General features: G+C 38.4%; 1 protein-coding gene across 1 annotated transcript in view; it reads right to left on the bottom strand.

Annotated features, from left to right (window-relative positions):
* PRMT3 (protein arginine methyltransferase 3) overlaps positions 1 to 22,018 on the bottom strand; it is a 141,329-nt gene that overhangs the window by 29,982 nt on the left and 89,329 nt on the right. Inside the window, exons 5-12 of the mRNA XM_088175741.1 lie at positions 21,795 to 21,877; positions 20,702 to 20,751; positions 19,512 to 19,614; positions 18,940 to 19,093; positions 16,745 to 16,886; positions 13,702 to 13,767; positions 8,337 to 8,458; positions 5,442 to 5,541 (exon numbers count right to left, since the gene is read on the bottom strand). Coding sequence (XP_088031867.1) covers positions 5,442 to 5,541; positions 8,337 to 8,458; positions 13,702 to 13,767; positions 16,745 to 16,886; positions 18,940 to 19,093; positions 19,512 to 19,614; positions 20,702 to 20,751; positions 21,795 to 21,877 — 820 coding nt within the window. The remainder of the gene's footprint in view (positions 1 to 5,441; positions 5,542 to 8,336; positions 8,459 to 13,701; positions 13,768 to 16,744; positions 16,887 to 18,939; positions 19,094 to 19,511; positions 19,615 to 20,701; positions 20,752 to 21,794; positions 21,878 to 22,018) is intronic.

Below are 22,018 nucleotides of genomic sequence, written 5' to 3'. Positions count from 1 at the left end.
GTGGCTAAACTAAGACACATAAAAATTATACTCTCTGTTAAAGACAACCTGAATGCACAGAACACCTTAAATTTTATGCTGTCCCATTTATGTGTTTTCTACTAAAAAGCTGGCCATTCCCTTCTCAAAAGGAACATGAAGTTCCCTATTTTTCATATTTGCAAAGCTGAAACGAAATGTTCTCCAGCTAACAACAAAGCTCCATATAAACAGAGCTGGACAGGAGCAGAAATACAGAGCACTGTGAGGAACTCTGCACACACCTGCCCTGTCTCATGTCTGCCCAAGGAGACAGCCACTGAGCCCCCTGAAACCACAGGAATGTCAATATTGCTACATTTCTTATATATCCTTTATATCTGCATTCTGTGCTCCTAACAGAATTATAAAAGGCTCATAAATCTTTGCTGCCTTAATATCCTGCCATTGCTACTTTTTTCCCTATTATTCAAATACATTACAGCCTTCTCATATTCATTTTAATTCAAAGCTACATAAAAATATTTTACCAACTGATGAAAACATAAGTATTCAAGTTCTTTTAGCTTTAGTGTTTCAGTATTTACATGATAATCTTTGTGAAGAAAAAGAGTTAAGCTCTTAAAAAGCATCAAAAAGTGGATTAGCATGTTTAGAACACCAGGAATTACCAGAATTTTTGATACAGCAGAAAAAAAGTATAAAGATAGAATTTGGAAGAATTGTCTAACTACTTGAATAGGCATTGTGTTTCCCCTCCACTTGCTATCAAAGATTCATTTTATTATTTTCTATAACATTACCGAACCTAGCCTGGTTCTGAATATTTAATGGGACAAAAAAAAGCTATCAAATTACTGGCCCAGAGAGTTGACTTTATCTTTTTTTAATTCCCAGTGGTATAAAAAAGTGCAGCATTTTCTTAAACAGATGTTTTTAACGACAAGATTTCCACTAGCCTGTAAAGTAAAGCAAGTCACAGAAGGTATGCAACACAGATTGGACAATGGATTCTGATCTCTAACACAAAATTTAATCTGGCATTAACAAACACACAAAACTCATGTGGCCCACTCTGTCATGAAAAATTACAATTTATTTGACAAAATTCCCTCCAAACCTGCAGCACACTTAAATGACAAGCAGCAGCTACACATAAACACTTCAGCATGCTCTGCTGCAGCACCATCTCCACATGCTAAGTTTGCCTTCATGCTGATCTCTCATGTACAATTTAATTTTAAAGAAAGAGGAAAAAAAGAGGAAGTAATTCATTACTGAAAGGGCAAGCTCAAATTTCAGAATCACAGCTTGACTTTGTCATTATGCACACCCTGTTGTTTGCTTAAACAAATAAAAGTGAGAACACCAAATGGGAAGATGTGAAGAGCAGAAAGGTGTTCCCCATTACTGATGTTGACAAAAAAAAAAAATCATGCAGGGAAATAACTGCATCTCTCACAGAAAAAGGGAAAGGAAGAAGAATATGGTTTCCAGTGTTTCAGACATGCTCACTTTTCTTTTTCCTAGATCCTGAATGCCTCTGTTCACAGCCCATTCTCATGTAATTTCAAAATTATTTTTTAAAAAAGAGAAAGAAATACAAAAGAAAAGAAAAAGGAGAAAAGAAAATATTAGCTATCTGACCAAAGACATGATTAAAAGACAAGTACTGGGTTGTATCCTCAGTCCATCTCTTCCCCAGCTTTATCTTGTATAACTCTACTGCATATTCAGTACCATAAAGCACTGCATAAAAAATCCAATTTATGAGGACATGTACTCATACTAACACTGTATTTGAGACAACCATCTCAGGCACTTGTCTCTCACAGCAAAGCCCCTTTACAAACAAGAAATGTAGATATTCTCAAGTGAATAAACCTTTAGCTTTATAGTTTTAGCTAGAGAAAGGAAGCAAAAGCAATACTGATGGCAGGAAAAATCTGCACACAGATGCAGCTGTGCAAAAACATTCCAGAAAAGCATTACATAAGTTTTGTTTCTTTCTGCACTCATCTTTTCAATAAGCAGGCTAGAAGTTTACAATTATCCTACTTATATATGTGAGCAATAATTCAGTCACTTTTGTATGTTATTTTCCTGCCCAGGAATGCATGTAAGTCTACACTCTGAATAAAAAGTAAGGGATTTATCTGTAGGTGACTTATGATACAAGCAGACAAGTAATAAAATATCAGAGCCTGGTAGTAGTATACAAATTTTTAGTTACACAAATTAAGGTTTTTAAATGTTTCACACATCAGAGCTCTAGGCAGGCAAGCAGGATGATGCATCAGATGCTTGTAGCCCTGATACAAATAATTAAACAGTCCTGGACAGGGAAACCTCCACAAAAACAAGGTCAGAAGTGGTATTTTATATAAAATCCACTCATTCTTACATCCAAAAAACCTTTCCAAGAACTGACAGACTTTCTCCTTGGAGCATCTGTTGGGTTATTAAACTGTTATTGGCCACTCTTGTACTCCTTCTCAAGGCACTGTGGTTCACTGGGTGAAGTGGCCCTTCAGCCCACCTGCCCTCCCCTGTGCTCCTGGCTCACAGCACAGTCCCTTGTGCCAGACTGCACAATTCACTGAAGTTTTGTTAAAAACAAATGTCCAGCTGTCTTTGGAGTGAAAGTCTGAACAGATTTATCTGGGCCTATGGAAGTCCAAGAGGCCCTCAGTCTTCAGCAAACTGCATTTTGGAGACCAAGAGAACAACTCACAGCTCTTCACACCTCCTACTGCCTTCCTGTGTTTAACACACTGGGTTGAATTGAACACAATCACAGAAATGTCCTGGTCTGATGGTGACACTGTCAAACACACAAACTTCAGATGTCACAAACTGAATTTAGAATGTTGTGAACAAGTTCACTGCTAATTTCTTTAACAGGCTTAAATAAAACCACTGAAGATATGGTTGCTCTTCATTCAGCCTCTAATCTTGGAACGTAAAAAAACAAATCCAGAGGAATTTAAATTGGGAAAATATTATTTTGGAAGATGGCAAATATGCATTTGGAATACAAATTTCTTCATAGACACACATGCACTCACGCACGCCTGCCCAGTGTGTAATATTTAAGATGCTTCTCTCATTTATCCATCATTTAAGAGAAGAAATTTACAAATGAAAGAGAGGAAAGAAGAGCAAGCATTTGTGGCAGTCATAGGTCACTTCTGCAATTAAGCAAATGATCATCAGAAACAATCACACTGAGATGCTCATAATGCAATGCTGTACCTTTTGTAAGACACTGCTTTATGTGACAGCTTTTTCAGAAAGCCTAATCTAGAAACAATCCTGGGAGAATGCAGTATTTTTCCTCTCTCTTGCCTCATATTTGTTTTTAATTTCCTGATGTTCTAAAACAGGTCTAAAAAAAAAAAAAAGCTTATTGTGTACTCAGCATTCTGTAGCAAGCAAAACAAAGCTAGGGCTTCACAAAAGGGTTTGACATTTACTAATCTAAAACCAGTTTGTTTTCTAAACAGAATTGCAACTTTTCAGATTTTTGTTACAAAGAAAAACCTGTGAATTTTCCTGCCAGATATTCTCTCTCTCTGCATAAAGAGGCAAAATCTGCATATACTGAATTCTTTTTTGCTCTCATGCTTCAACATTTCCAGGCACTTACATTCACATATTAAGAACAGATTTCACACTGTATCATGTAGGGAAGGAAATGAAAAAGCAAATTCACACAAGAAAACCAGACAAAGAAGAATCTTCATCTGCATTAGGCAACATAATGTTCCTTTCTGGACAGTGTTGGAACAGTGTGTACACTGTCCAGCTATCAATCTTACTCCACAGCATTGTCCTCTTTATCTCTGTCATGCAGCAACCTATAAAAATCCTAACGTTCCTAAGTATTTAGAATACCTAATTAAGTGAAGTACACGTCGCTACATAATTACGACATAAAAAAGGTAAATTAGCACACAAAAGAAAAATATCCAACATTCAATACTTCATTTCTTACAGGAGTTGAGTTTTGAAATCCTTTAGTTCATCTTAGAGGCACTGATTTACAAACTGACTTCAGCTCACCTGCCCAGGTTCCTTTTAAAACCAAATCTTGGGCTCCAGAAGGAGAAATGTGATTTTGGGAACATTCATCTTGGTGCACATATTAGGCAGCTGATCAGAAGTTTCCCCAAAAAAACTATAATTACATTTCTAGTGAAGCCACCATACTGTCAGAAATCACCAACCATAATGTGCTATTTTTAAATCACTGGTTTAAGCCAACGGCTTAAAGTATCCTTGAAACTAGTGCCCTCAACACTAAATTAAGCTCATGCTTCAAATAATATTATAGCAGTGGAGGAAAAACTGCTGATTTCTAGTTCACTGGCACATGTAATATTAAAAAAAAATATATTAAAAAAATACAAAGCAAACCAATTTATTTTCATCTTTCCCTGAAAAACAGGTAGATACATATGGATCCACAGTGAGTGCATGACCTCCCCCCAAAGGCCATTGTTTATGGCAGAACAGCCACGATTTGTAAAAAAACAAAACAAACCCCATAAAGAAACAACTACCATTGAATAGAAGTTTTATTACTGATCTTAAATTTCAGGCAGAAAGGAATTTTAAAGCTGGAAGTAGCATGAAGAAAACCTGTGTTTTGAAGTGCTTTCTGAAGGCCTGTGATATGAGGATACTGAATAGCAGAAGTTCCCAAAAGAAGAGCTCAAAGAGATGTTTCCTATGACAGGGAACAGGCATTCCTATGTCACTATGAACCTCAGGCTGGCACTGGGTTTTGTAACACAGATTTCTTTATTAGGATTAATGGCAGGTAGCAAGGACAGGTGTGTAACAGTTATCAGGTAACAGGCCAAGAGATGAAATCCAACAGATTGCAGGAGATGGCTCATTTAGATTTATTTTGTACTTTTTAAATCAGTGTTTTTGCTGTTATGCTAAAACCCAGCAATGAAAGCAATATTGTTTTCTCCCAGTATTTGAGGATTTCCAGAGGTGGCGCCTCCCCTTCTTACCACCTTTCCTGCACAGTCAGGAGAGTCAGCTGAATTTGCAGACTGAAGATATTTTAGCCACCAGATTGAGCTGCCTAGATGACCAATACAATATTTCTGCATTACTTTCACCTGAGCAGCCACAACAGTATGACTGAGTGCTTCATAGATTTCCAAACCAACTACATAACAGAAACTTGCTGCACCCCAAGCAGCTCAACTGCACTCAGAGAAGCTTGGCTTGAAAGAGCTTGAACAAGAGGGACCAGGAATAGTGTCCAAGTGCCACATAATCAGGACTGTCATCCCATGTCTGACATTGTCAAAGACACTGTTGGAACCATGATAGATGCTTTGGTTAAAAAAAACTAGCATCACTTATGGAATAACTTTCCAAATGAAATAAAACACATTTTCTTTCGAAAATAACTTGAAAGGAATAGCCATACACCTTACCATCCACTCAGATATAATTACATCCACTTTTTCCAAAGGCAGATGAACTTCCTCAATTCTTCCTTTGACTAATGTAATAATATTTTCAAGTTTATTTAATCTGCAAGTCAAAACATAAACAAATTAGTTTCTATTTCAAATTTATGCTGTCAAGAGAGATATACTGACATCTATATTTCACATTCCTCCCCTCACAAACTTTTTGGCTTAACTAATCAAGAAGCACTAGAATGTGCTATTCCTCAGTTATACTTCAGAGGGAAGATTTCCAAGTAGCTAAAAATTGCAGCAGATTTAGTGCCAGGAGAAGATGGCAGGCAGTAGATCTGTATACCTTCAACGTGCCATGCATGCAAATGTGCAATCTTCAGAAACCAGGAAAACAGAGAAGACAATTTTCAACTGCTGGTCCTCTTTATTTAAAAGTTGCTTGTTTCCATTACTCCTCCTCTGACCTCCACAGCAATCAGAGCCTACTCACCACACCAGGACAGCAATGGAAATTAACTTCCTCACAGAACTGTTTTGCATGACTCGGTTTTTTATTTAACCAAACCAGCTGCAAAGTCACTGAGAACAAAGCTTCCCTCTAAATCAGTGCTACAGTTATTCCACAGTAAAGACACCCTTCCCACTCATTTGGGCAAAAGCATCTGCAACGTTCAGTACCTGCAGTGATCAGGGATTACCTCACAGGCACGTCATGGGACAAGCACCCTGCGTAAGGAGGGAGGGACTGGGACAGGTTTTGAAACAAGAACTGCACAACAGTGAAATTATTAAGTGTGCAAATGCTTGAAATGAACTGTTTTTCTTCTTGGCAAACCGTATCATTCTTTCTTGCACGTATCTTTATTGCCATGGCTATTCTTAGAGAAGGCAGAAAAGTATTCTCACCACAGAAATTTATCTTCCCACTGCAGTTCTTATCTCTGCCCCTTCCCTCCCTCTCCTGACATCTCACTCTTACATTCTGTCTGGCTTTCAATGCAGATCAGTAATGACATTAAAAATTCAATCTAAAAGACAATGGAAGAATGATGAGTATGAAGGAGGGAAAGGGTCAAAGGCCTCCTTGAACACGTGGGCTTTTGCAAAGATCAATTAAATCCTCTATAAAAAACAGTCTTCTGTTAGAAGACAGCAGTTCATTACTAATATCATATTTAATGCTCTAAACAGAAGAAAAACCAGAAGTTCAAACTGAGTAATATTAAAGACCTCCCACCCACAATAATAATTTAAGAAGGACTAGAAGAGATCTAAAGATAACCTTCTAAATAACCACATCCAAGGACATGATTTAAAACAACAGAGAGGAAAAGGATTAATTCACTACATACTTGTTTTCAATTACAATGTTTAAAAAAATCCAAATCAACCAATGTAGTTTACACATTGTAGGAAAAACTGAGATTTAGGAAGTCTACTTCAACTGTCTATTCTAGCTTAACAGTGATGAATGACAAAAATCAAGTCATTCACTGTGCTAGAAATTTTACAGGGACTATTCACAGCAAGAAAAAGAAAAGGCAATCATTTAGTTCAAAATAATTTTATTTTTAAGGTTACTCAGGCTATGTATTCTGGTTCACTTAGACACAGGGGTTGCACTATTTCCAGTAATTAGCATGCTAGAAACTAACCTGAATCCTGGGAAGGACAAAAGCTTTGAGCACACACTCGAATCACAGGTGGAAGTGTGCCCCAACTGTCATTTTTTAAGCTACAGAGTTGTTTAGTGTTCCAATAAATATTTGTTACACCACTGCAACTTTGTCAGCTTTATTCCTTTAGGAAAAGTAGCTTTAACCAGACAAATATAAATTGTTTTGATGTGAATTGGAGACTTTAATGTGAATTTAACCTTTTATAGCAGAAAGTACCTATAAATGTGCAGCCTTAATGATGACTTGCTGTGTATTTCAAGTGGCAATTCATCACTCTTAAGAGTTTAAGAGTTTTGATTAATTTTTTTCTTAGAGGTCTGCCCTTCTCCTCCCCAAAGATAATACATATTGACTGTTACTTCTACTCTCCCCTAAGTATAAATACTCAAAGGACTTTGTGCACTTGTTGAAAGTTATAACAGCCCTACATCAGTAATCTAGTACATTAGATATAAAACACTATTTCACATTTGCAACCATTCTGAAGATGTCAGGGACTCAGGGAAAAACTCTCTTTAAGGAATGAGTTCTTGTGCCAAGAAAGCTTTTTAGGCAAACATGCACTTAAGTTTAACATGGTGCTTTTCCCAAGCAGATATTGTGTAATTTTACAGCATCCAAACGTGCAGTGCTGCACCACCAACGTGTGAGTGGTGCACAGACAACATTACTTCTGAGCCACTGGAGCTTGCACAGAAAAAACTGTCACTCCCAAATTCTTCAGTATCTACCTGGACTTTATTTTCACAGTTGCTCTTACAAAATCAACCTAAATGAAGAAACCTACAGGCTTCAGCTCTCAACAGTGCACATCGATGCTTACACTCCTATCTCACCCTAGGAAATCCTTGGTAAGTCTTCAGATGTCATTGCTTGGATTTTTACATATGCTCAGCCTCCCCAAATATCCTCCACAGGCAAATTAGTGACATGTGGAGTGGACAAATGAACAAGGAGATGGGTATAGACCAAGAGTTGAAAGGAGCAGTACAAATCCTACCTGGTAGCCAGGTATCAGAGGTGACCCTCTGGGTTCAGTGCTAGTTCTGACACTACTGAATGCCTTTAGCAGCCTGACTGGACAGGATGCACCCTCAACAATGCTGAATTAGGGGAGAGCAGTTGACAGGGTAGGGCTTTTATTTACTGTAAAACAGACAAATTACAGAAATTATTTAAAATTCCTATAAAGAAACATAAAACTAACAACCACAACTTCTCCTACCTAATGATGTCCATGGCCTGATAGATGATTTCAGATTGGTCAACTCCAATCACTTTCTTGGCACCTGCTTTGGCAGCAAACATGGAGAGTATTCCAGTTCCACAGCCAACATCCAAAACCACCTGAAAGGAATAAATGAAAGCAAAACAATCTTATTTTTCATCTTAATGTTGCTATGATTTTTCCACATCAGTGAGATGCCATATTACAACAGAAGGCATAAAGTCTTGCTGTTACATGCAGAGATATCCAAGTCAAACTGCAGTTCTAAGTCCCCACCTTTTCCAGGCAGACAATGAAGCCTGCTGATTCCAGCTGCACATGGGAAACAACAGCAAGCAATTAAGTGGGAAACACCTAAAATATTACATGAAGAGGAGAAAAAGGAAATGATAGCCTGAGTAATTTTAATCATTGAATCACTAAAAACTGAACTTAGCACTGGCACTGAGAAAACGCATTCTAGATGCAGTTTTTAATTAAAATTTAATCAAAAGTCCATTCAGAAACTTTATTTAGGAACACTCTGCTAGACATGGCTACAGTGCCTCGAAACAGCTATGGCTCAAGATGACTAAATTTTAAAATGGTCTCTGGCACAGTTTTAATACCTGGAAATATTTTCTATCTAGCACTATTTATAATCAAAATAGAGCAAAAAAAAAAACCAGTTAAGATGAAATCCCTAAAGTTTTCATGAAAGAGTGAATTTCACCACTACAGCTGGAAAAAGTACGCTCAGCATAAGATGCATGAGAATGCCTGGGTTTTTGTATATCACATATCAGCTACTACAGGAAGACTGAAAAGTTTAAAAATGTGAAGCAATATTAAAGAGTACTGAATTTATGACTAAGTAGAGTTGAGCTGCCAGCAGTTTTAAGCTTCACAGTGATTTTACCAAGTAGCCTTTTCCAGGCCTTGCTATCATAAGTGTATTTCTTCTAACTTCTGGAAACTTCTCAACTGCTAAAAACCAAATAAATGTGTTACAGTAGATTTTTAAGCTGAGTTCCAGGCATGATGTTTTCACATAATTACTGGGGCTAAAAGACATCTCTGGAGATTCTGAGGGTGTATTTTATTGCATTGGCCAGATCATCAATGATCTTATTGTTAGACTCATATCTAATATAGCTAAGCTTTACTAATGGTGTTAAAAAGCTCTAAGCATCAAACCAAAATATGTTCTTAAGTCTGAAAATCAAAATAAGTTTTCTAAACATGATGCAGAGCCACTCATCTCAATGAGCATTTAAGCATGAACAGAATCAGAACAGTAAAGACAGAACTTACTTTCCCATACATAAGACCTAAATATGAGAGTAAGTCCAACTTACAATATACTCACTTAACAAGAACACTGAGTCAGAATTACCAGTCATATCAAGAATTTATTAGAAAGGAAATCTGATTTCAGTGTTTCTTCTCCTCACAGCACAGAGTGCTGTAAAACCTGTCCTCACAGCTTTCATTACATTAAACATTTTCCCAAAGAAGGCATCAAATCCCTCACTAATCAATCCCAATTTTGAGAACTATAACCTCATTTTACAAAATATTTCAAGGCAATAATGCACTCTGGTCCTGATACACTTTCCAGCTTATCAGCTACTGATCACTCTTCCTTTGGCACAACAAAACCTTGCATTTCACCTGACAAAGAGCAGCAAAGCAAATACTGCAATGCTCTGTACCTCAGGTCTGCCTGCCCTCCTTGTCTACAGTTCTATACATTCTGATGATGGATAGAGAACAATGATCCTGAAGCTAGCATGAATTAAACCAGCTGCTCATCCTTAGCAGTACAGTGTAAGGGAGCTGCTGCTGTGGTGGTCTGAGAAGCAGTGACTGAAGAATTGACTGCCACTTAAAACCTGGAAACAGACTAAAAAACGGTAGAATGGCCTTTTACAGCAGCTTGTGTAGAGGGAAGGGAAGCTGTGGATGGAGTTACTTGTTGCACCTGCAACTCTTTTGCTGCTATGTTTCAAATAGTCAACTCTACAACTTAGAAGTTAGGTGAGAGTATGTTACGGCTACGGAAATCCCTAAACTGAATCTGGAGACAGGAAGAGAAAATAAAAATCAATTATTCTTGCAGCTGCTGAAATCTCACACCCTCCAGTATCACCTAACATTTCACCTATGATAGTTAACAAAATCACTGAGCCATGACAACTGGAGTCACAGCCAAAAATAAACCACTGTGAAAGAATCATCTTGATGTACAGTTGCATGAAAGAGAGCAATCACCACAAATTGGAAAAAAATCAAAACAGACACCACTTTGGACAGCTGCCCCGGTCACTTAAAAACCCAGATGGAACTCATCTAGCCTTAGGCAGGGGATGGGATGGAAAGGAAGCACTGGAGAGAAAATATACAAGCTGGAATACATGTAAGGAGGGGAAAGACAAGCAGAGTGATCATCAATTAGCCTCAGGACAAGGGTCTGCAGCCCACACATTCTTGCAGCGATCACATATGGCCTCTCACCAAAGGCCTGGAGCAGCTGGAAGGGTGATTTCACTACATCACATCACACTGCAGCTTCACATCCTCCTCTGCAGTCTAAGAAAAACTGATATCCTACTTCCAGTGATAGAAAAAATTACTTTAAACTCAGAAAAACTGAAGGCCAGGGACTTTGGCCAATTAAATTCATTTCATCAATGAACTCTTAGTAGGACAGTGGTTTAACAGCTCATTTTATTCCTTGAATATGGCACTGATGCTTCCCTCAGACTTCAGTCTTACAGCAAAAGCTAAGCATGGCAACAGTGCTTTACTAAATTATTTTCCACCCAAAAATACTCTTCTTGTAAAATGGACCACACTTCCTTTTACTGAGTACAGCTACCTTCATTACTCTTGCCAGGTAATCTGAATTGTCCCATTCTCATCTCAAATACATGTGACAGGCTGAAAACAAAGGCAGCAAAGCAGGATTCATTCAAGTTTTAATAATTTATTTTGAAAGCTGAGACAGAATAAATAAATTGGCTGGTTCTGAATAAAATATGTATAATAAAGAAACCTAGATACTCTGATATCATATATCATCATGCAATCACACCTCTTTAGTAACCTAAAGGTTAGGATGCTAACTTGCATCAGAAGTGAGTATAAAAATTCAGCTCTTTGAACAAGCTCTTCCCAAACTACCACACAATTGTGCACTCAGAAAATACCAAAAAGCATCAGTATGTATTTTCCAGGGAGGAATACCATAAGGGAGTTCTAGGAAACAGAGTATCAGACTTTTTCTCTTTTGTTTTTTTTTAAATTGTAATTAAAATTTAAGAGAAAACAGCGTTTGGAATTTTCACTCATTAGTATGGTTCTGAGAGCAGTATACAATACATTAAGTTAAGCAATGTATTCTGCACAGCTCCTTCAGCAGAAGTCTGTAACAGATGTCATTTCAAAGCCAGACTTCTGCAGAAAACTCCATTTATTCTCCACAACAGTGTACCAAGAGAAAGCTATATCATTTGGCCAAGACACACAAGTTAAGCAAGGCACTGGTCACATGGATGGGGATATTGGGAACTCAAAGCAATTGAGATTCTATCTTTCAGTTCAACCTCAACCTCATCACACCAAGATGGATTTGGATACACCATGAATTTGAGGTAACTTTGAGCAAAAAACTGTTATAGAAACCATGTTCAGAAATCAGTTTGTAGATGTTGTGATACTTGAGTTTTTCTTCTGAGAAGTTGAATGCTTTTACAACAGAGTAAGCACACACACTGCCTAAGCTGTTTCCTGACATTGTGGATTTACTCCTGGGGCTGAAGCAACATTGACTCTAACAGTTACTCCATGGTTTATTCTGAATGTTCCCAGCGTGTCCACACAGCACAGGAGAAACACTATCAATCAAGAAAATTTACTGTTCCACAAAGCCTCACATTTGTGTAACTTCAGATCAGTCTTACCCTGTGAAAACCTGCAGCTATCAGTTTTAGGGGCAGCTGTGAAACTAAATTTCTCTCAGGAAAGTTTTCTTTCCTTTATTGATCTTTCTGCTTTGTTAGATGAGCTGCCCACCTACGAAGTCACCTGCATCATTTAAATAGCTGGCAGCATAATTCTACAACACTTTTACTTGCTCTCTCACTATAATCAAAGAGTTCAGAAAAGTTTAGCAGAAACAGGCTCGTGACACGAATTGAGGCAAAAAAGGGAAGAAAACTACTTCCTATTTTTTTTCTGCTGTAGCTGCCAATTGAAAACGGAGGTAAGACATACAAAGAATAGGCACTATCAAACACTAAAGTACTTTCTGCCAGGACAAACGTGTATCTCTCTTACCTCTCCTACAAAGAAAGGCTGAGAGGATTGGGATTGTTAAGCCTGGAAAAGAGAAGGCTTTGGAGTGACCTAATTGTTACCTTCCAGTACCTGAAAAGAGCCTAAAAGAAAGATGAAGAGAGACTCCTTACAAGGGCCTGGAGTGACAGAACAAAGGGGAATGGATTTAAATGAAAGAAAGTAGGCTTAGATAGGATACTAGGAAAAAATTCTTCCCTGTGTGGGTGGTGAGGCCCCAGCACAGGTTGCCTAGAGAAGGGGTGTGAGTGCCCCATCCCTGAAAAAAACAATAAAGGCCAGGCTGGATGGGGCTTTGAGCAACCTGGTCTACTGGAAGGTGTCCCTGCCCATGGCAGAAGGGTTGGAACTGGATGATCCTGCAGGCTCCTTCCAACCCAAACCATCCTATGGCTCTATAAGCTCAAAACACAACAAACTCATCAGGAACAGCCAGCAGAAATACAAAAGACAAAAAGAGGACTATTGCTGTAGAGGGGTCATAACCACTGTAAGATCCTATCAGTGAAATCCCTCCTCACTGCAAATGAAGTACTAGCTCACAATTCCAATCCCGTTAATAACAACCACCCAATCTGGAGACACTGAACAGCACTAATTCAAAAAAATCAGTTCCACCTGAATTCTTTCCCAGCTCTAATTACACAGGGCTTCTAGGACGTTTTTACTGTATCAGGCATACATAGAAATTCACTTAATCCTGGTAAAGAGCCCTCAGAGAGATTCCACCTAATATCCTCGACAAGAGAGGCTCAACTTCACCCCGCCAAGATAATTAATGAGCCCCCTGCCATGGCACACAGCACAATGACAATAGAGATCACCACTGCTCTTATCAGCATGCTGCACCCTCCAGCAGCTAACAGCTCTCCACCACCTAATAAAGCCAGAGCACATTAAATCAAACCCTGGCACTGTGATTCTCCATTCTCAGAGCTACCGAGTAACTAACCTACAGGTTTTCTACCATTTGAGACAAAATAAACCACAGCAATTACTGTATCCTCTGAGCAGTTTTACCCACCTTGTCCTTGAAGATATGTGGGTTTTGATAGATGAAGTCACGATAGCTCTCCGTACGGACTTTATCCTATCAGCCAAAGAACAAAGAGGGTTCACTTTTTCTACTTAGGTACAGCATAAAATTCAAAAATGCTGAACAACTTGCTTTTCTACTTGGCCTAAGGATGCTTTGCACATCCTGTATTTATATGGGCCCTGCAATCATGACACTTCTGCATGATAATATTGCAGAATGTACTGCGGCAAATGAAGCCAGTTGCCTCAGCTGGAGGAAAAATAAGAAACCATTTTGTGGTTTCCTGATTCTGCCTTTTCTTTCGAATGTTTCAAAGTTCTTAATACGTGTTCATCACTAACTACGAACAGCAGTATTACAATATTATACCAATGTAAATAGAAAACTCCTATACAATGGTGAAAATTGGAATCGCAAGCTCATAAAATGTTTTGTACAATTTTGTTCTCTGACACCCCTGTGACACAGAGATGTCTGTAAAAAAAAAGTTATGCATCAAATTAACTTGGTTTTATTTCTGAACAAGCTGCAAATATGCAATCCTGGTGACAAGCTGGTAGCCAAAGCTTTACAGCCCATTTGATGGAAGTCCAACACAGCAAATAAGTTTGATTGAAATACAAGAGGGCCAGAGAAGCTGGAATGTTCTCAAGCCCAGAACAAAACATACATAGTATCTTAGCATATAAAGCCTGCAGCATAGCTCTGTTTACCAGCAAGGTAATCCATTAAAACATTGATTCTCTTAACATGCATCAGCAGGTACACAAATTGACAGCCAAGTATAGGTTTTGGAGTTGCTGTTGCAGTTCAAGTGTTACAGACAGAAAAAAAAATTCTGCAATTTTTTGTCTAGTGCAAATAATGCTGAAGTATAAAATCCGAGTACTTTTATTAAATCTAGGGGATTTTTCTATTACAGCAAGTTAAGAATTTCTAAAAACAACAGAAAAACAGAAATTTTGTACAGTGAGAAAGAACAAACTCTATTTTAATAAAGAAACAAAATCAAAAATAGTGACTGAGAACATTTTTATGATAAAAATTTTGGAGACAAAAAAATTATTTTGAGCCTTGAAAATCCCAAAATCCAGCTTTAGATGTAAAAGTACTATTACACACACAACCTAAAGAAGCAGATGGGTTTATTTTAGAAAATTCTGCTTTAAGATCCTGCATAATTAACATTAATAACAGAAACCATGACCCTTTAAAAATATTGGTTTGCTGTGATGTTATATTCAGAGCAACTATTTTTATTACTTCACCTCTACTGCAATATACAATAGGATTTTCTGGAAGGACCAAAAAAGTTTAAAAATAAATAATCAATTGAGAAAGCAGCCAGCTGGAAAGCTTTCAGCCTTGCATCCTGCCCCTCACATTGCTCCAGCACTGCCCCAGCTCAATGCAGTTGTAGCCATGGCCAAGCACTCCAGGTCTCTATTCACCAATCCCCTTCTCCCCATGTAATGCTTCCTTGGTTTAAGTAAAATGGTAAAAAATATTATTAGGATGACAGCCAAGAAATTCTCAAGCAAAAAGGTAGAGCAAAGGAAACACCAGTCACTTGGCAAGAGTGAAGTAACAATATTCTTGCTCCACCTCTGAAGTATTTGCAGAAAAAAAATCCCCAAACTGAAACTGTCTTACCACTACCAGGGATAGGGAAAAAAAAGGTTTCAAGATGGAACAGTTTCAGAAATTTTTAAGACTGTTTTCTTCAAAATGTTCATGTAGTAAGCTACTATATTTATGTAAATAAGGTAAACAGGAAAAAAATATCAAAGTGAATGCCTAGAATAAAGAAAAAATGTCGATGTGCACACAATAAAAACAATAGTTTTCCTTTGTTTTGGAAAGTTAAAAGTCTTAAAAGCATTCTGACAAATGTACCCTTAAATCAGTAAAATACAATTTTGTACCAGTCTCCTTGTGCAGAGATGCAGATTTATTGTAAACTTTATTAGCCAACAGAAAGGCTTCTCATCCTACAGCCTACATTATCTCAAATGACACCTTTATACAGCTGCCAAAACAAACACCTATCATTTTAATTTACCTTTAAGTTGCATTTCAGTTGTATTTCCACAGACTACACATTTCAGAAAACGTTTTTCTACTTCTGCAGCCATCTCTGTGCTTCTGTAAAATCTCCTCCCCTTAATAATAAGCTCACAGTCATACTACTCAACACAGATTCATGTGTATTTCTGCACTGGGGCTACCAAATGATTTACAAAGCTGAAAGCTTTATATGCCAGCTGCAGGCACAAAGCCACTTCACAACTCTGTATTCTGCCTCGACTTTAGACAGGAATTTTATTTATTTATGCCTTAAAATAATAAAACTGCCTATAACTCTCAAAAGTATATTTTCTCTGAAAGGAAGCACTAAGACATTTTAATTTACAAGTTAATTTTAAGCTGTTGGGCTTTGTGCTTGTTTTGTCTTATTTTAAAGTAAAAGGGCATACATAGGTTTGCCTTTGAGAAGTTTTAAGCATCAATTTTTTTGATCTTTAGCATATGAAAGGAGCCTACTGCTCCAGCTGTTCAATGTCATGTTATCAATACACTGAACAGTGCACAAGTAACAATCTCTGCTTATCCAGTGTAAGAGAAAACCACAATATTTGAGAAATGGTCCTGCTGAACAGATTTCAATTATGAGGAAAACGTGAAACTAAAGAAAAATATTCACTGTCTGTACTATGTTTTATCCTTCATGTTTTAAACAAGCAGGAAAAAGCTGCTTTTGGCAAGGTAGGGCTGTGGTACAGGTATGGTAATATCAAACATTACTGTAAATCATTTTATGTTCCTAATGCTTCCCATAAACAGAATTGATACAAAGGAAATAAAACTGAAAAATGATCTCTCAGCCCAACTACTACCAGAAACCGTCTCCTGGACAGAAAGGGTTAAAAATGCAGCTGCTCTGCAGTATATTTACGGGCACACAGCCCACTTTGTTCCACCTCTCCTCTTCAGTCGCACTAAGATGCAGTGGTGATGACTTTCTAACCTTTAGCATCTCTTCGTGTATCCCATAATGCCCATAGGAGCTGAAGTAAACGCCATCCTCGTCCTCCTGAAGGTCTGCAACGGCTCTGCATGATGAGCTGCTCCTGACATCTGCGTTCATCACAAAATCCTGAGCAAATTGTCTGTAATCAATTTGAAATATACCCTTGAGACGTGTTTATGGGACCATGAAAAGGGGGCTGGGCCGGGGGGGAGAAAGGGCTTGGGAGAAGGAAGGCAGCCAGGCTGCCCAGGGGCTGGCCAACAATGGGAGCAGCTTTAGGCGTGCACATCCTCCCCCTGCAGGCTCCCCGGGGCCGCTGCGCCGCCGCTCTCCCTCCAGCACCCTCTTGCAAGCCCTGCTTTCTGCTCACGACAAGAAACTATCAGCTCTGAAATATTGGGGAGTAGTTTCTATTTTTAAGGCAGGATTGTCTATTCTGCACTTGCTGGTATAAAAGCAAGCGATGCGGCGTCGAGGTGTTTCAGGCTGGGTAATGCAGATACAGACTCAATGTAAGAGCACAAGAACTGCAGCCCACACGACACTGGGTGACTACTGGAAGGGAGAAGAAAGCATTTTAAAATGGAGGCATTTGGGTGAAAAGAAAACAGAGCTTAAAATTCAATTTATTACTTTAATTTCATGCTGCTTATTTTGCCTCCTCCCTGGTCGTGAATTCCAGCAACATGTAAAGAAAGGATAAGAGAGTTGGAATTGTTCAGCCTGGAGAAAAGAAGCTTCCATGGTGGTGGGTGACCCCATTGTGCCCCTCCAGTACCTAAAAGGGCGACAAGAAATATGGAGAGGGACTTTGGACAAGCACAAATGGCTTTTAAACTCAAAGACAGCAGGTTTAGACTGGGTATTAGGAAGAATTTTTTTACCGTGAGGGCAGTGAGGCCCTGGCACAGGTTATCCAGACAAGCTGTGGATGCCCCAGCCCTGGAAGTGTCCAGGGCCAAACTCGAGGGGGCCCTGAACAAATGGGAAAGTGGGAGGTGTTCCTGCCCATGGCATGGAGCTGGAACTGGATGAGCCTTAAGGTCCCTTCCAGCCCAAACCATTCTGTGATTCCATGCTGTCATTCCTCAAAGCAGGTTTGATGACAAAATACACAAATCAAGGGGTTTATGATGAAAACAGTATTAGACATTAACAAGCAGATCATACTACACCCACAATGAAGTGAAAAAGCAAACACACTTCAGCCAGACAATATTCCTCCAAGGTCTACAGCCCAACAAAAGCTGCATAGACCACTCCTAAGTTGCTGACACTCACCTTTTAAGTTTTCTTAAATGGGAACCTCACATACAGAAACCAGTAGGTAACAAGCTCATTACCAATACCTACCTCATCAAACAACAAAACCAAAAATACTGTTTCACTCCTGACATCTCAAATACTTCCCTGCTCAGCTAGTTTGGATGGGGAAGAGAGTATGGTAAAAGATTTTGTATTGAAATGGTGTCAGTTTCAGAAACTTCCTATATTTGGTTACACAGAAACGGTCCTCAGTGGTCACTCAGTGTGATCTTGAAATTATATGTTTATATAGGAATTAAATGTTTATATTTCCACGTTATCCATGAGCACCATCAATCCATATTTTGCAGACTTCAAGATTTAGAAGTAGCTATGGGGACATCCTGACTGTGATGCACTGAGTATTCTTACTACCCTCATCTGATACCGAAAACAAAAGTAGCTGAAAAAAGTTGATTTATTAATCTCACTGAGAGTTTCCCCAAATTGTAACTGAACTCTACTAACAACTAGTGTTTGAAGCCAACTCTGAACATATCTGGAGTCCTGTATTTAATCTGTCAATCTCTCTCTTCTCTAGTGTGTGCATCCTACCTAAAAATTCCTACCTAAAGGACTAACAGAAAGCTGTCTCAAAAACAAAGAAGTCTGAAGGAAAATACATCTGAATGATGTGCTTGCTTAGCTTTCCTAAGCATACTTGGTTCTTTCAATCTGTGCAGGTTTTTGTGTAGTTTTTACAAACCATCTACAAGATATTTACTAACCATCTACAATAGACAAGTTAAACCTATAGTCCCACCCCAAGGTTTATTCCATAACTAAATTCTACTACTTCTTTCAATTTCTGTTGGTCTTTGAACATTAACATCTTATCTAAAACACATCAAATAAAAACACCCCAAAACTTCAGTTCAGACACTTACTTCATTTTCTGAAGATCATCTTGTGCTCTAGCCAAGGCTGCCTCTGCAGCTCTGGCTCTGTGTTCTGCATGTTTTAATTGTTCAAGGAGCACCATGGTATCACTTAAACCGTTAGAAGGCAGAACTTTTACAGGTTCACAAAGATCTTCTATGTCTGATGAAACAGGGAGGAAAGAGAATATCTACCAGTCATGTATGGCTTCACAGCAGATCATAAACATTTCATAGTACTTCTGTCTTTGGATGCTTTGTACAAGCTGGTTGTTTTACAAAAGGCACTGAATTTGATAGGGCTAACTGCAGAACACAAGACCAGGCAGAAAAAGCAAATATGCTAGAAGCAAGCTCTAAATTAAAGGCAAATAAATCCTTTCAGGTCTCCTTTAATACCAGTGTTTGATTATTTCTAGAAGAGGCATTTGGTTTAGATATAATTAAATTAATATAATTAGTACGTAGACTTTCTCAGATACATAAACCAATTGAGTAACAGTGACAATGCCTCACATGTCATGAACTCTGACAAAACATTTACCCCACAAAGCAGGGGTCATAATGAAGCAGCTACTTACCAAACTGAAGCAGGAGATCATCTTCCAGTTCTGGTTTCAAATATTCCTCTCCTTCCCAAGGCAGTGGGCTGCTAAGAGAACTCAAATATGCTCCAGTTGGTTTCTAGGCAGGAGAAGAACATCTTAAGTTTCTTGGAAAACACCAGCCCTTCAATTCCATTCAAGAAAACAAGGCAAAGACGTGATCTTTCACATAGTAAAATATGCAGGGTATTACTGAAGGAGCTTTGTAGCAAAGGCTGGGAAACTCAAGGCAGCTCCAGGATGAAGGAATTCAGTGCGAGCAGTAATGCACAGCACATTGAGAAATACTGAAGGATACTTGCAGGATTGCACTGCTCTCAGGAACCAAGTTCACTCAGGTGTTTGGCTAATCAATAAATCCAAGATACTAATCCTGCCAGGTGCTCTTACATGAACAGTGCTGTAGGGACAAAAGCCAGAAACTGTATTGTCTCCTGTTTACATCCAGTTAATACCTGGTCAGGAAAAGAGAAGTCAGTTTTGGACTTCAGTTTTTGCCTTTCTGTGTTTACATAGTTATGCATTAAATAACTACTTGAGGATTTAAGACTTGAAGACTGAAGTAAAAAATACTTCAGAAGGTAAGATGGTATTGAGTTTTAATCCAAACCTTTAGGAAATAACGAAGGAACGAAGTGACAAGACACACAAAATATATGAAAGCCTATCTTAAAACTGGGAGGTTTCCATTAGCTTTCCTGACTCAGGTACCATTTTAGGAGAGTTTTAAGATGTGTAACTTAAGGGATCAGGTATTGTCCTTACTAAGTAGGAGTTTGGCCAGCTCACACCCTCAGAAAGGCTTTTACACCAACACACATGCAAGGACTGAGAAACTTCAGTTCTTGAGAAGTGAACCCATTTCTGAAGCAAGACAGCAGAGTCAAAGGCCCGAAAAACCCAATAAAATGATACTACATAGCATGGAGGCTTTGTGCAAATCTCAACAACCCCTTTTGAAAACAAACCATCACATTAATTAAATATATTTAAAATTAAAACAGCCTCATATCTAGATAAATCGATCAACAGCTACTTTAATTCCCGTGATTTCTTTTTCTAAAATGACAATACAAAATCTCATGCAATTATCAGAAATGGGCAAACTGAAAGCACAGCACTATTCTCCAGAGTCAGAACACAGAAGTAGTATGTGGCACACCTACCTTTAATCTGACAAAGTTTATTAGTTTAATGTATCCATAAAAATCGAGTCCTGAGAGGAAGAAAAAAAAGAGAGCATTTGTATTATAGAAAAGACCACATCTTTTACAGTTACATGAATGCTAATTACCTGTTCAATCGGTAATTGTTTCAAACTTCCCCTTGGATGTACATCACTATCTAGAGCAGTCTTTCTTTCTTAAGTTTGCCATCTATATTTTTCTTCTCCTTTGGACTAACCCAGGAAATCCTCACCCTCAGGGCAAAATACATTTGCCAAAAATAAAGAACAGAACATATCCAAATGGGAACTACGAACAGGGATTTCATTCATTTGGCAAGCAAGTACATCAGGACAGCCACTCTTACCTCCTACCAGCTACCCTGGTGACATTTTAGGCTGTTGTGCTCCCCTGTTCATATTCTTAGCTTTCTGCTTAAAGAATGTAAACTGATGCTACTGATCAAAAACACCCACCAATATTGATTTAAAACTGCCACCTTGGCAAAAGTAATAGTAGTTTAGCTGTGTTCTCTCCCCAGGAACAGTAAAGATAAACTCAAAACACTTTTCTTGGATTTTAGACAGAAAACAGACCAGACAAGATCTTACAATATAGAATGACAGCTTCAAGTCTCAGCCAACCTTAAACTTGTCTAAAAAGAATTTAACAGACATGGGAGGGTAGCCTTCCTGTGATCACCTGAACGACACAAGCCATGGGTCTCTGCTAAATACTGAGCCCAAAAAGAGCATCATTGGTCAGGAAAGAGCTCCCAGCAGACCAGATCAGATCAATCATGTAGTGTCTGGCTCAGGTCAATCAAGAAAGCAGTGAGGAATGAGCACAAGCCAGAAGAGATCAATCTCACTTTTGTCACTGGTTGAAAGCTTTACCAGCAGAAAAATCATGCAGGAAGCAGTCACCATAAAGAAAATGTATAAGCATTTTTCTACAATAGCTCATCTTATTCAATCTTGGAAGCTTCAGCTGCGAACCAGGAGATAAGTTAGAAACAAACTAATACTTGCAACTTATTTTAAATGAGATACTCATACACAAAAGGAAGTGACAAGTCATGAAAAAAACTTACCGTGCTTCTGGATCACATCACTAACATCAAACTGATGCTCTGTTTTGCAGTGGGAGAACACAGCTTCAGCAGAACTAAACAACCTGTAAATAACAAACTATTATGTTATATATGCAATATTGACATATTGAGTTCTAGCTTATGAGTGCTATATGCTCTGTTTTGACTTGCTGGGCAATTCAGAATACACTTCCTGCCTTTGAGAAATTGACCACGCACTGGCT

The sequence above is a fragment of the Sturnus vulgaris genome, chromosome 18 (assembly GCF_052056855.1).
Source record: "Sturnus vulgaris isolate bStuVul1 chromosome 18, bStuVul1.hap1, whole genome shotgun sequence".
NCBI classification, from domain to species: domain Eukaryota; kingdom Metazoa; phylum Chordata; class Aves; order Passeriformes; family Sturnidae; genus Sturnus; species Sturnus vulgaris.
The sequence above is the reverse complement of the archived record's forward strand: the minus strand, read 5'-3'. Positions and strand labels throughout refer to the sequence as shown.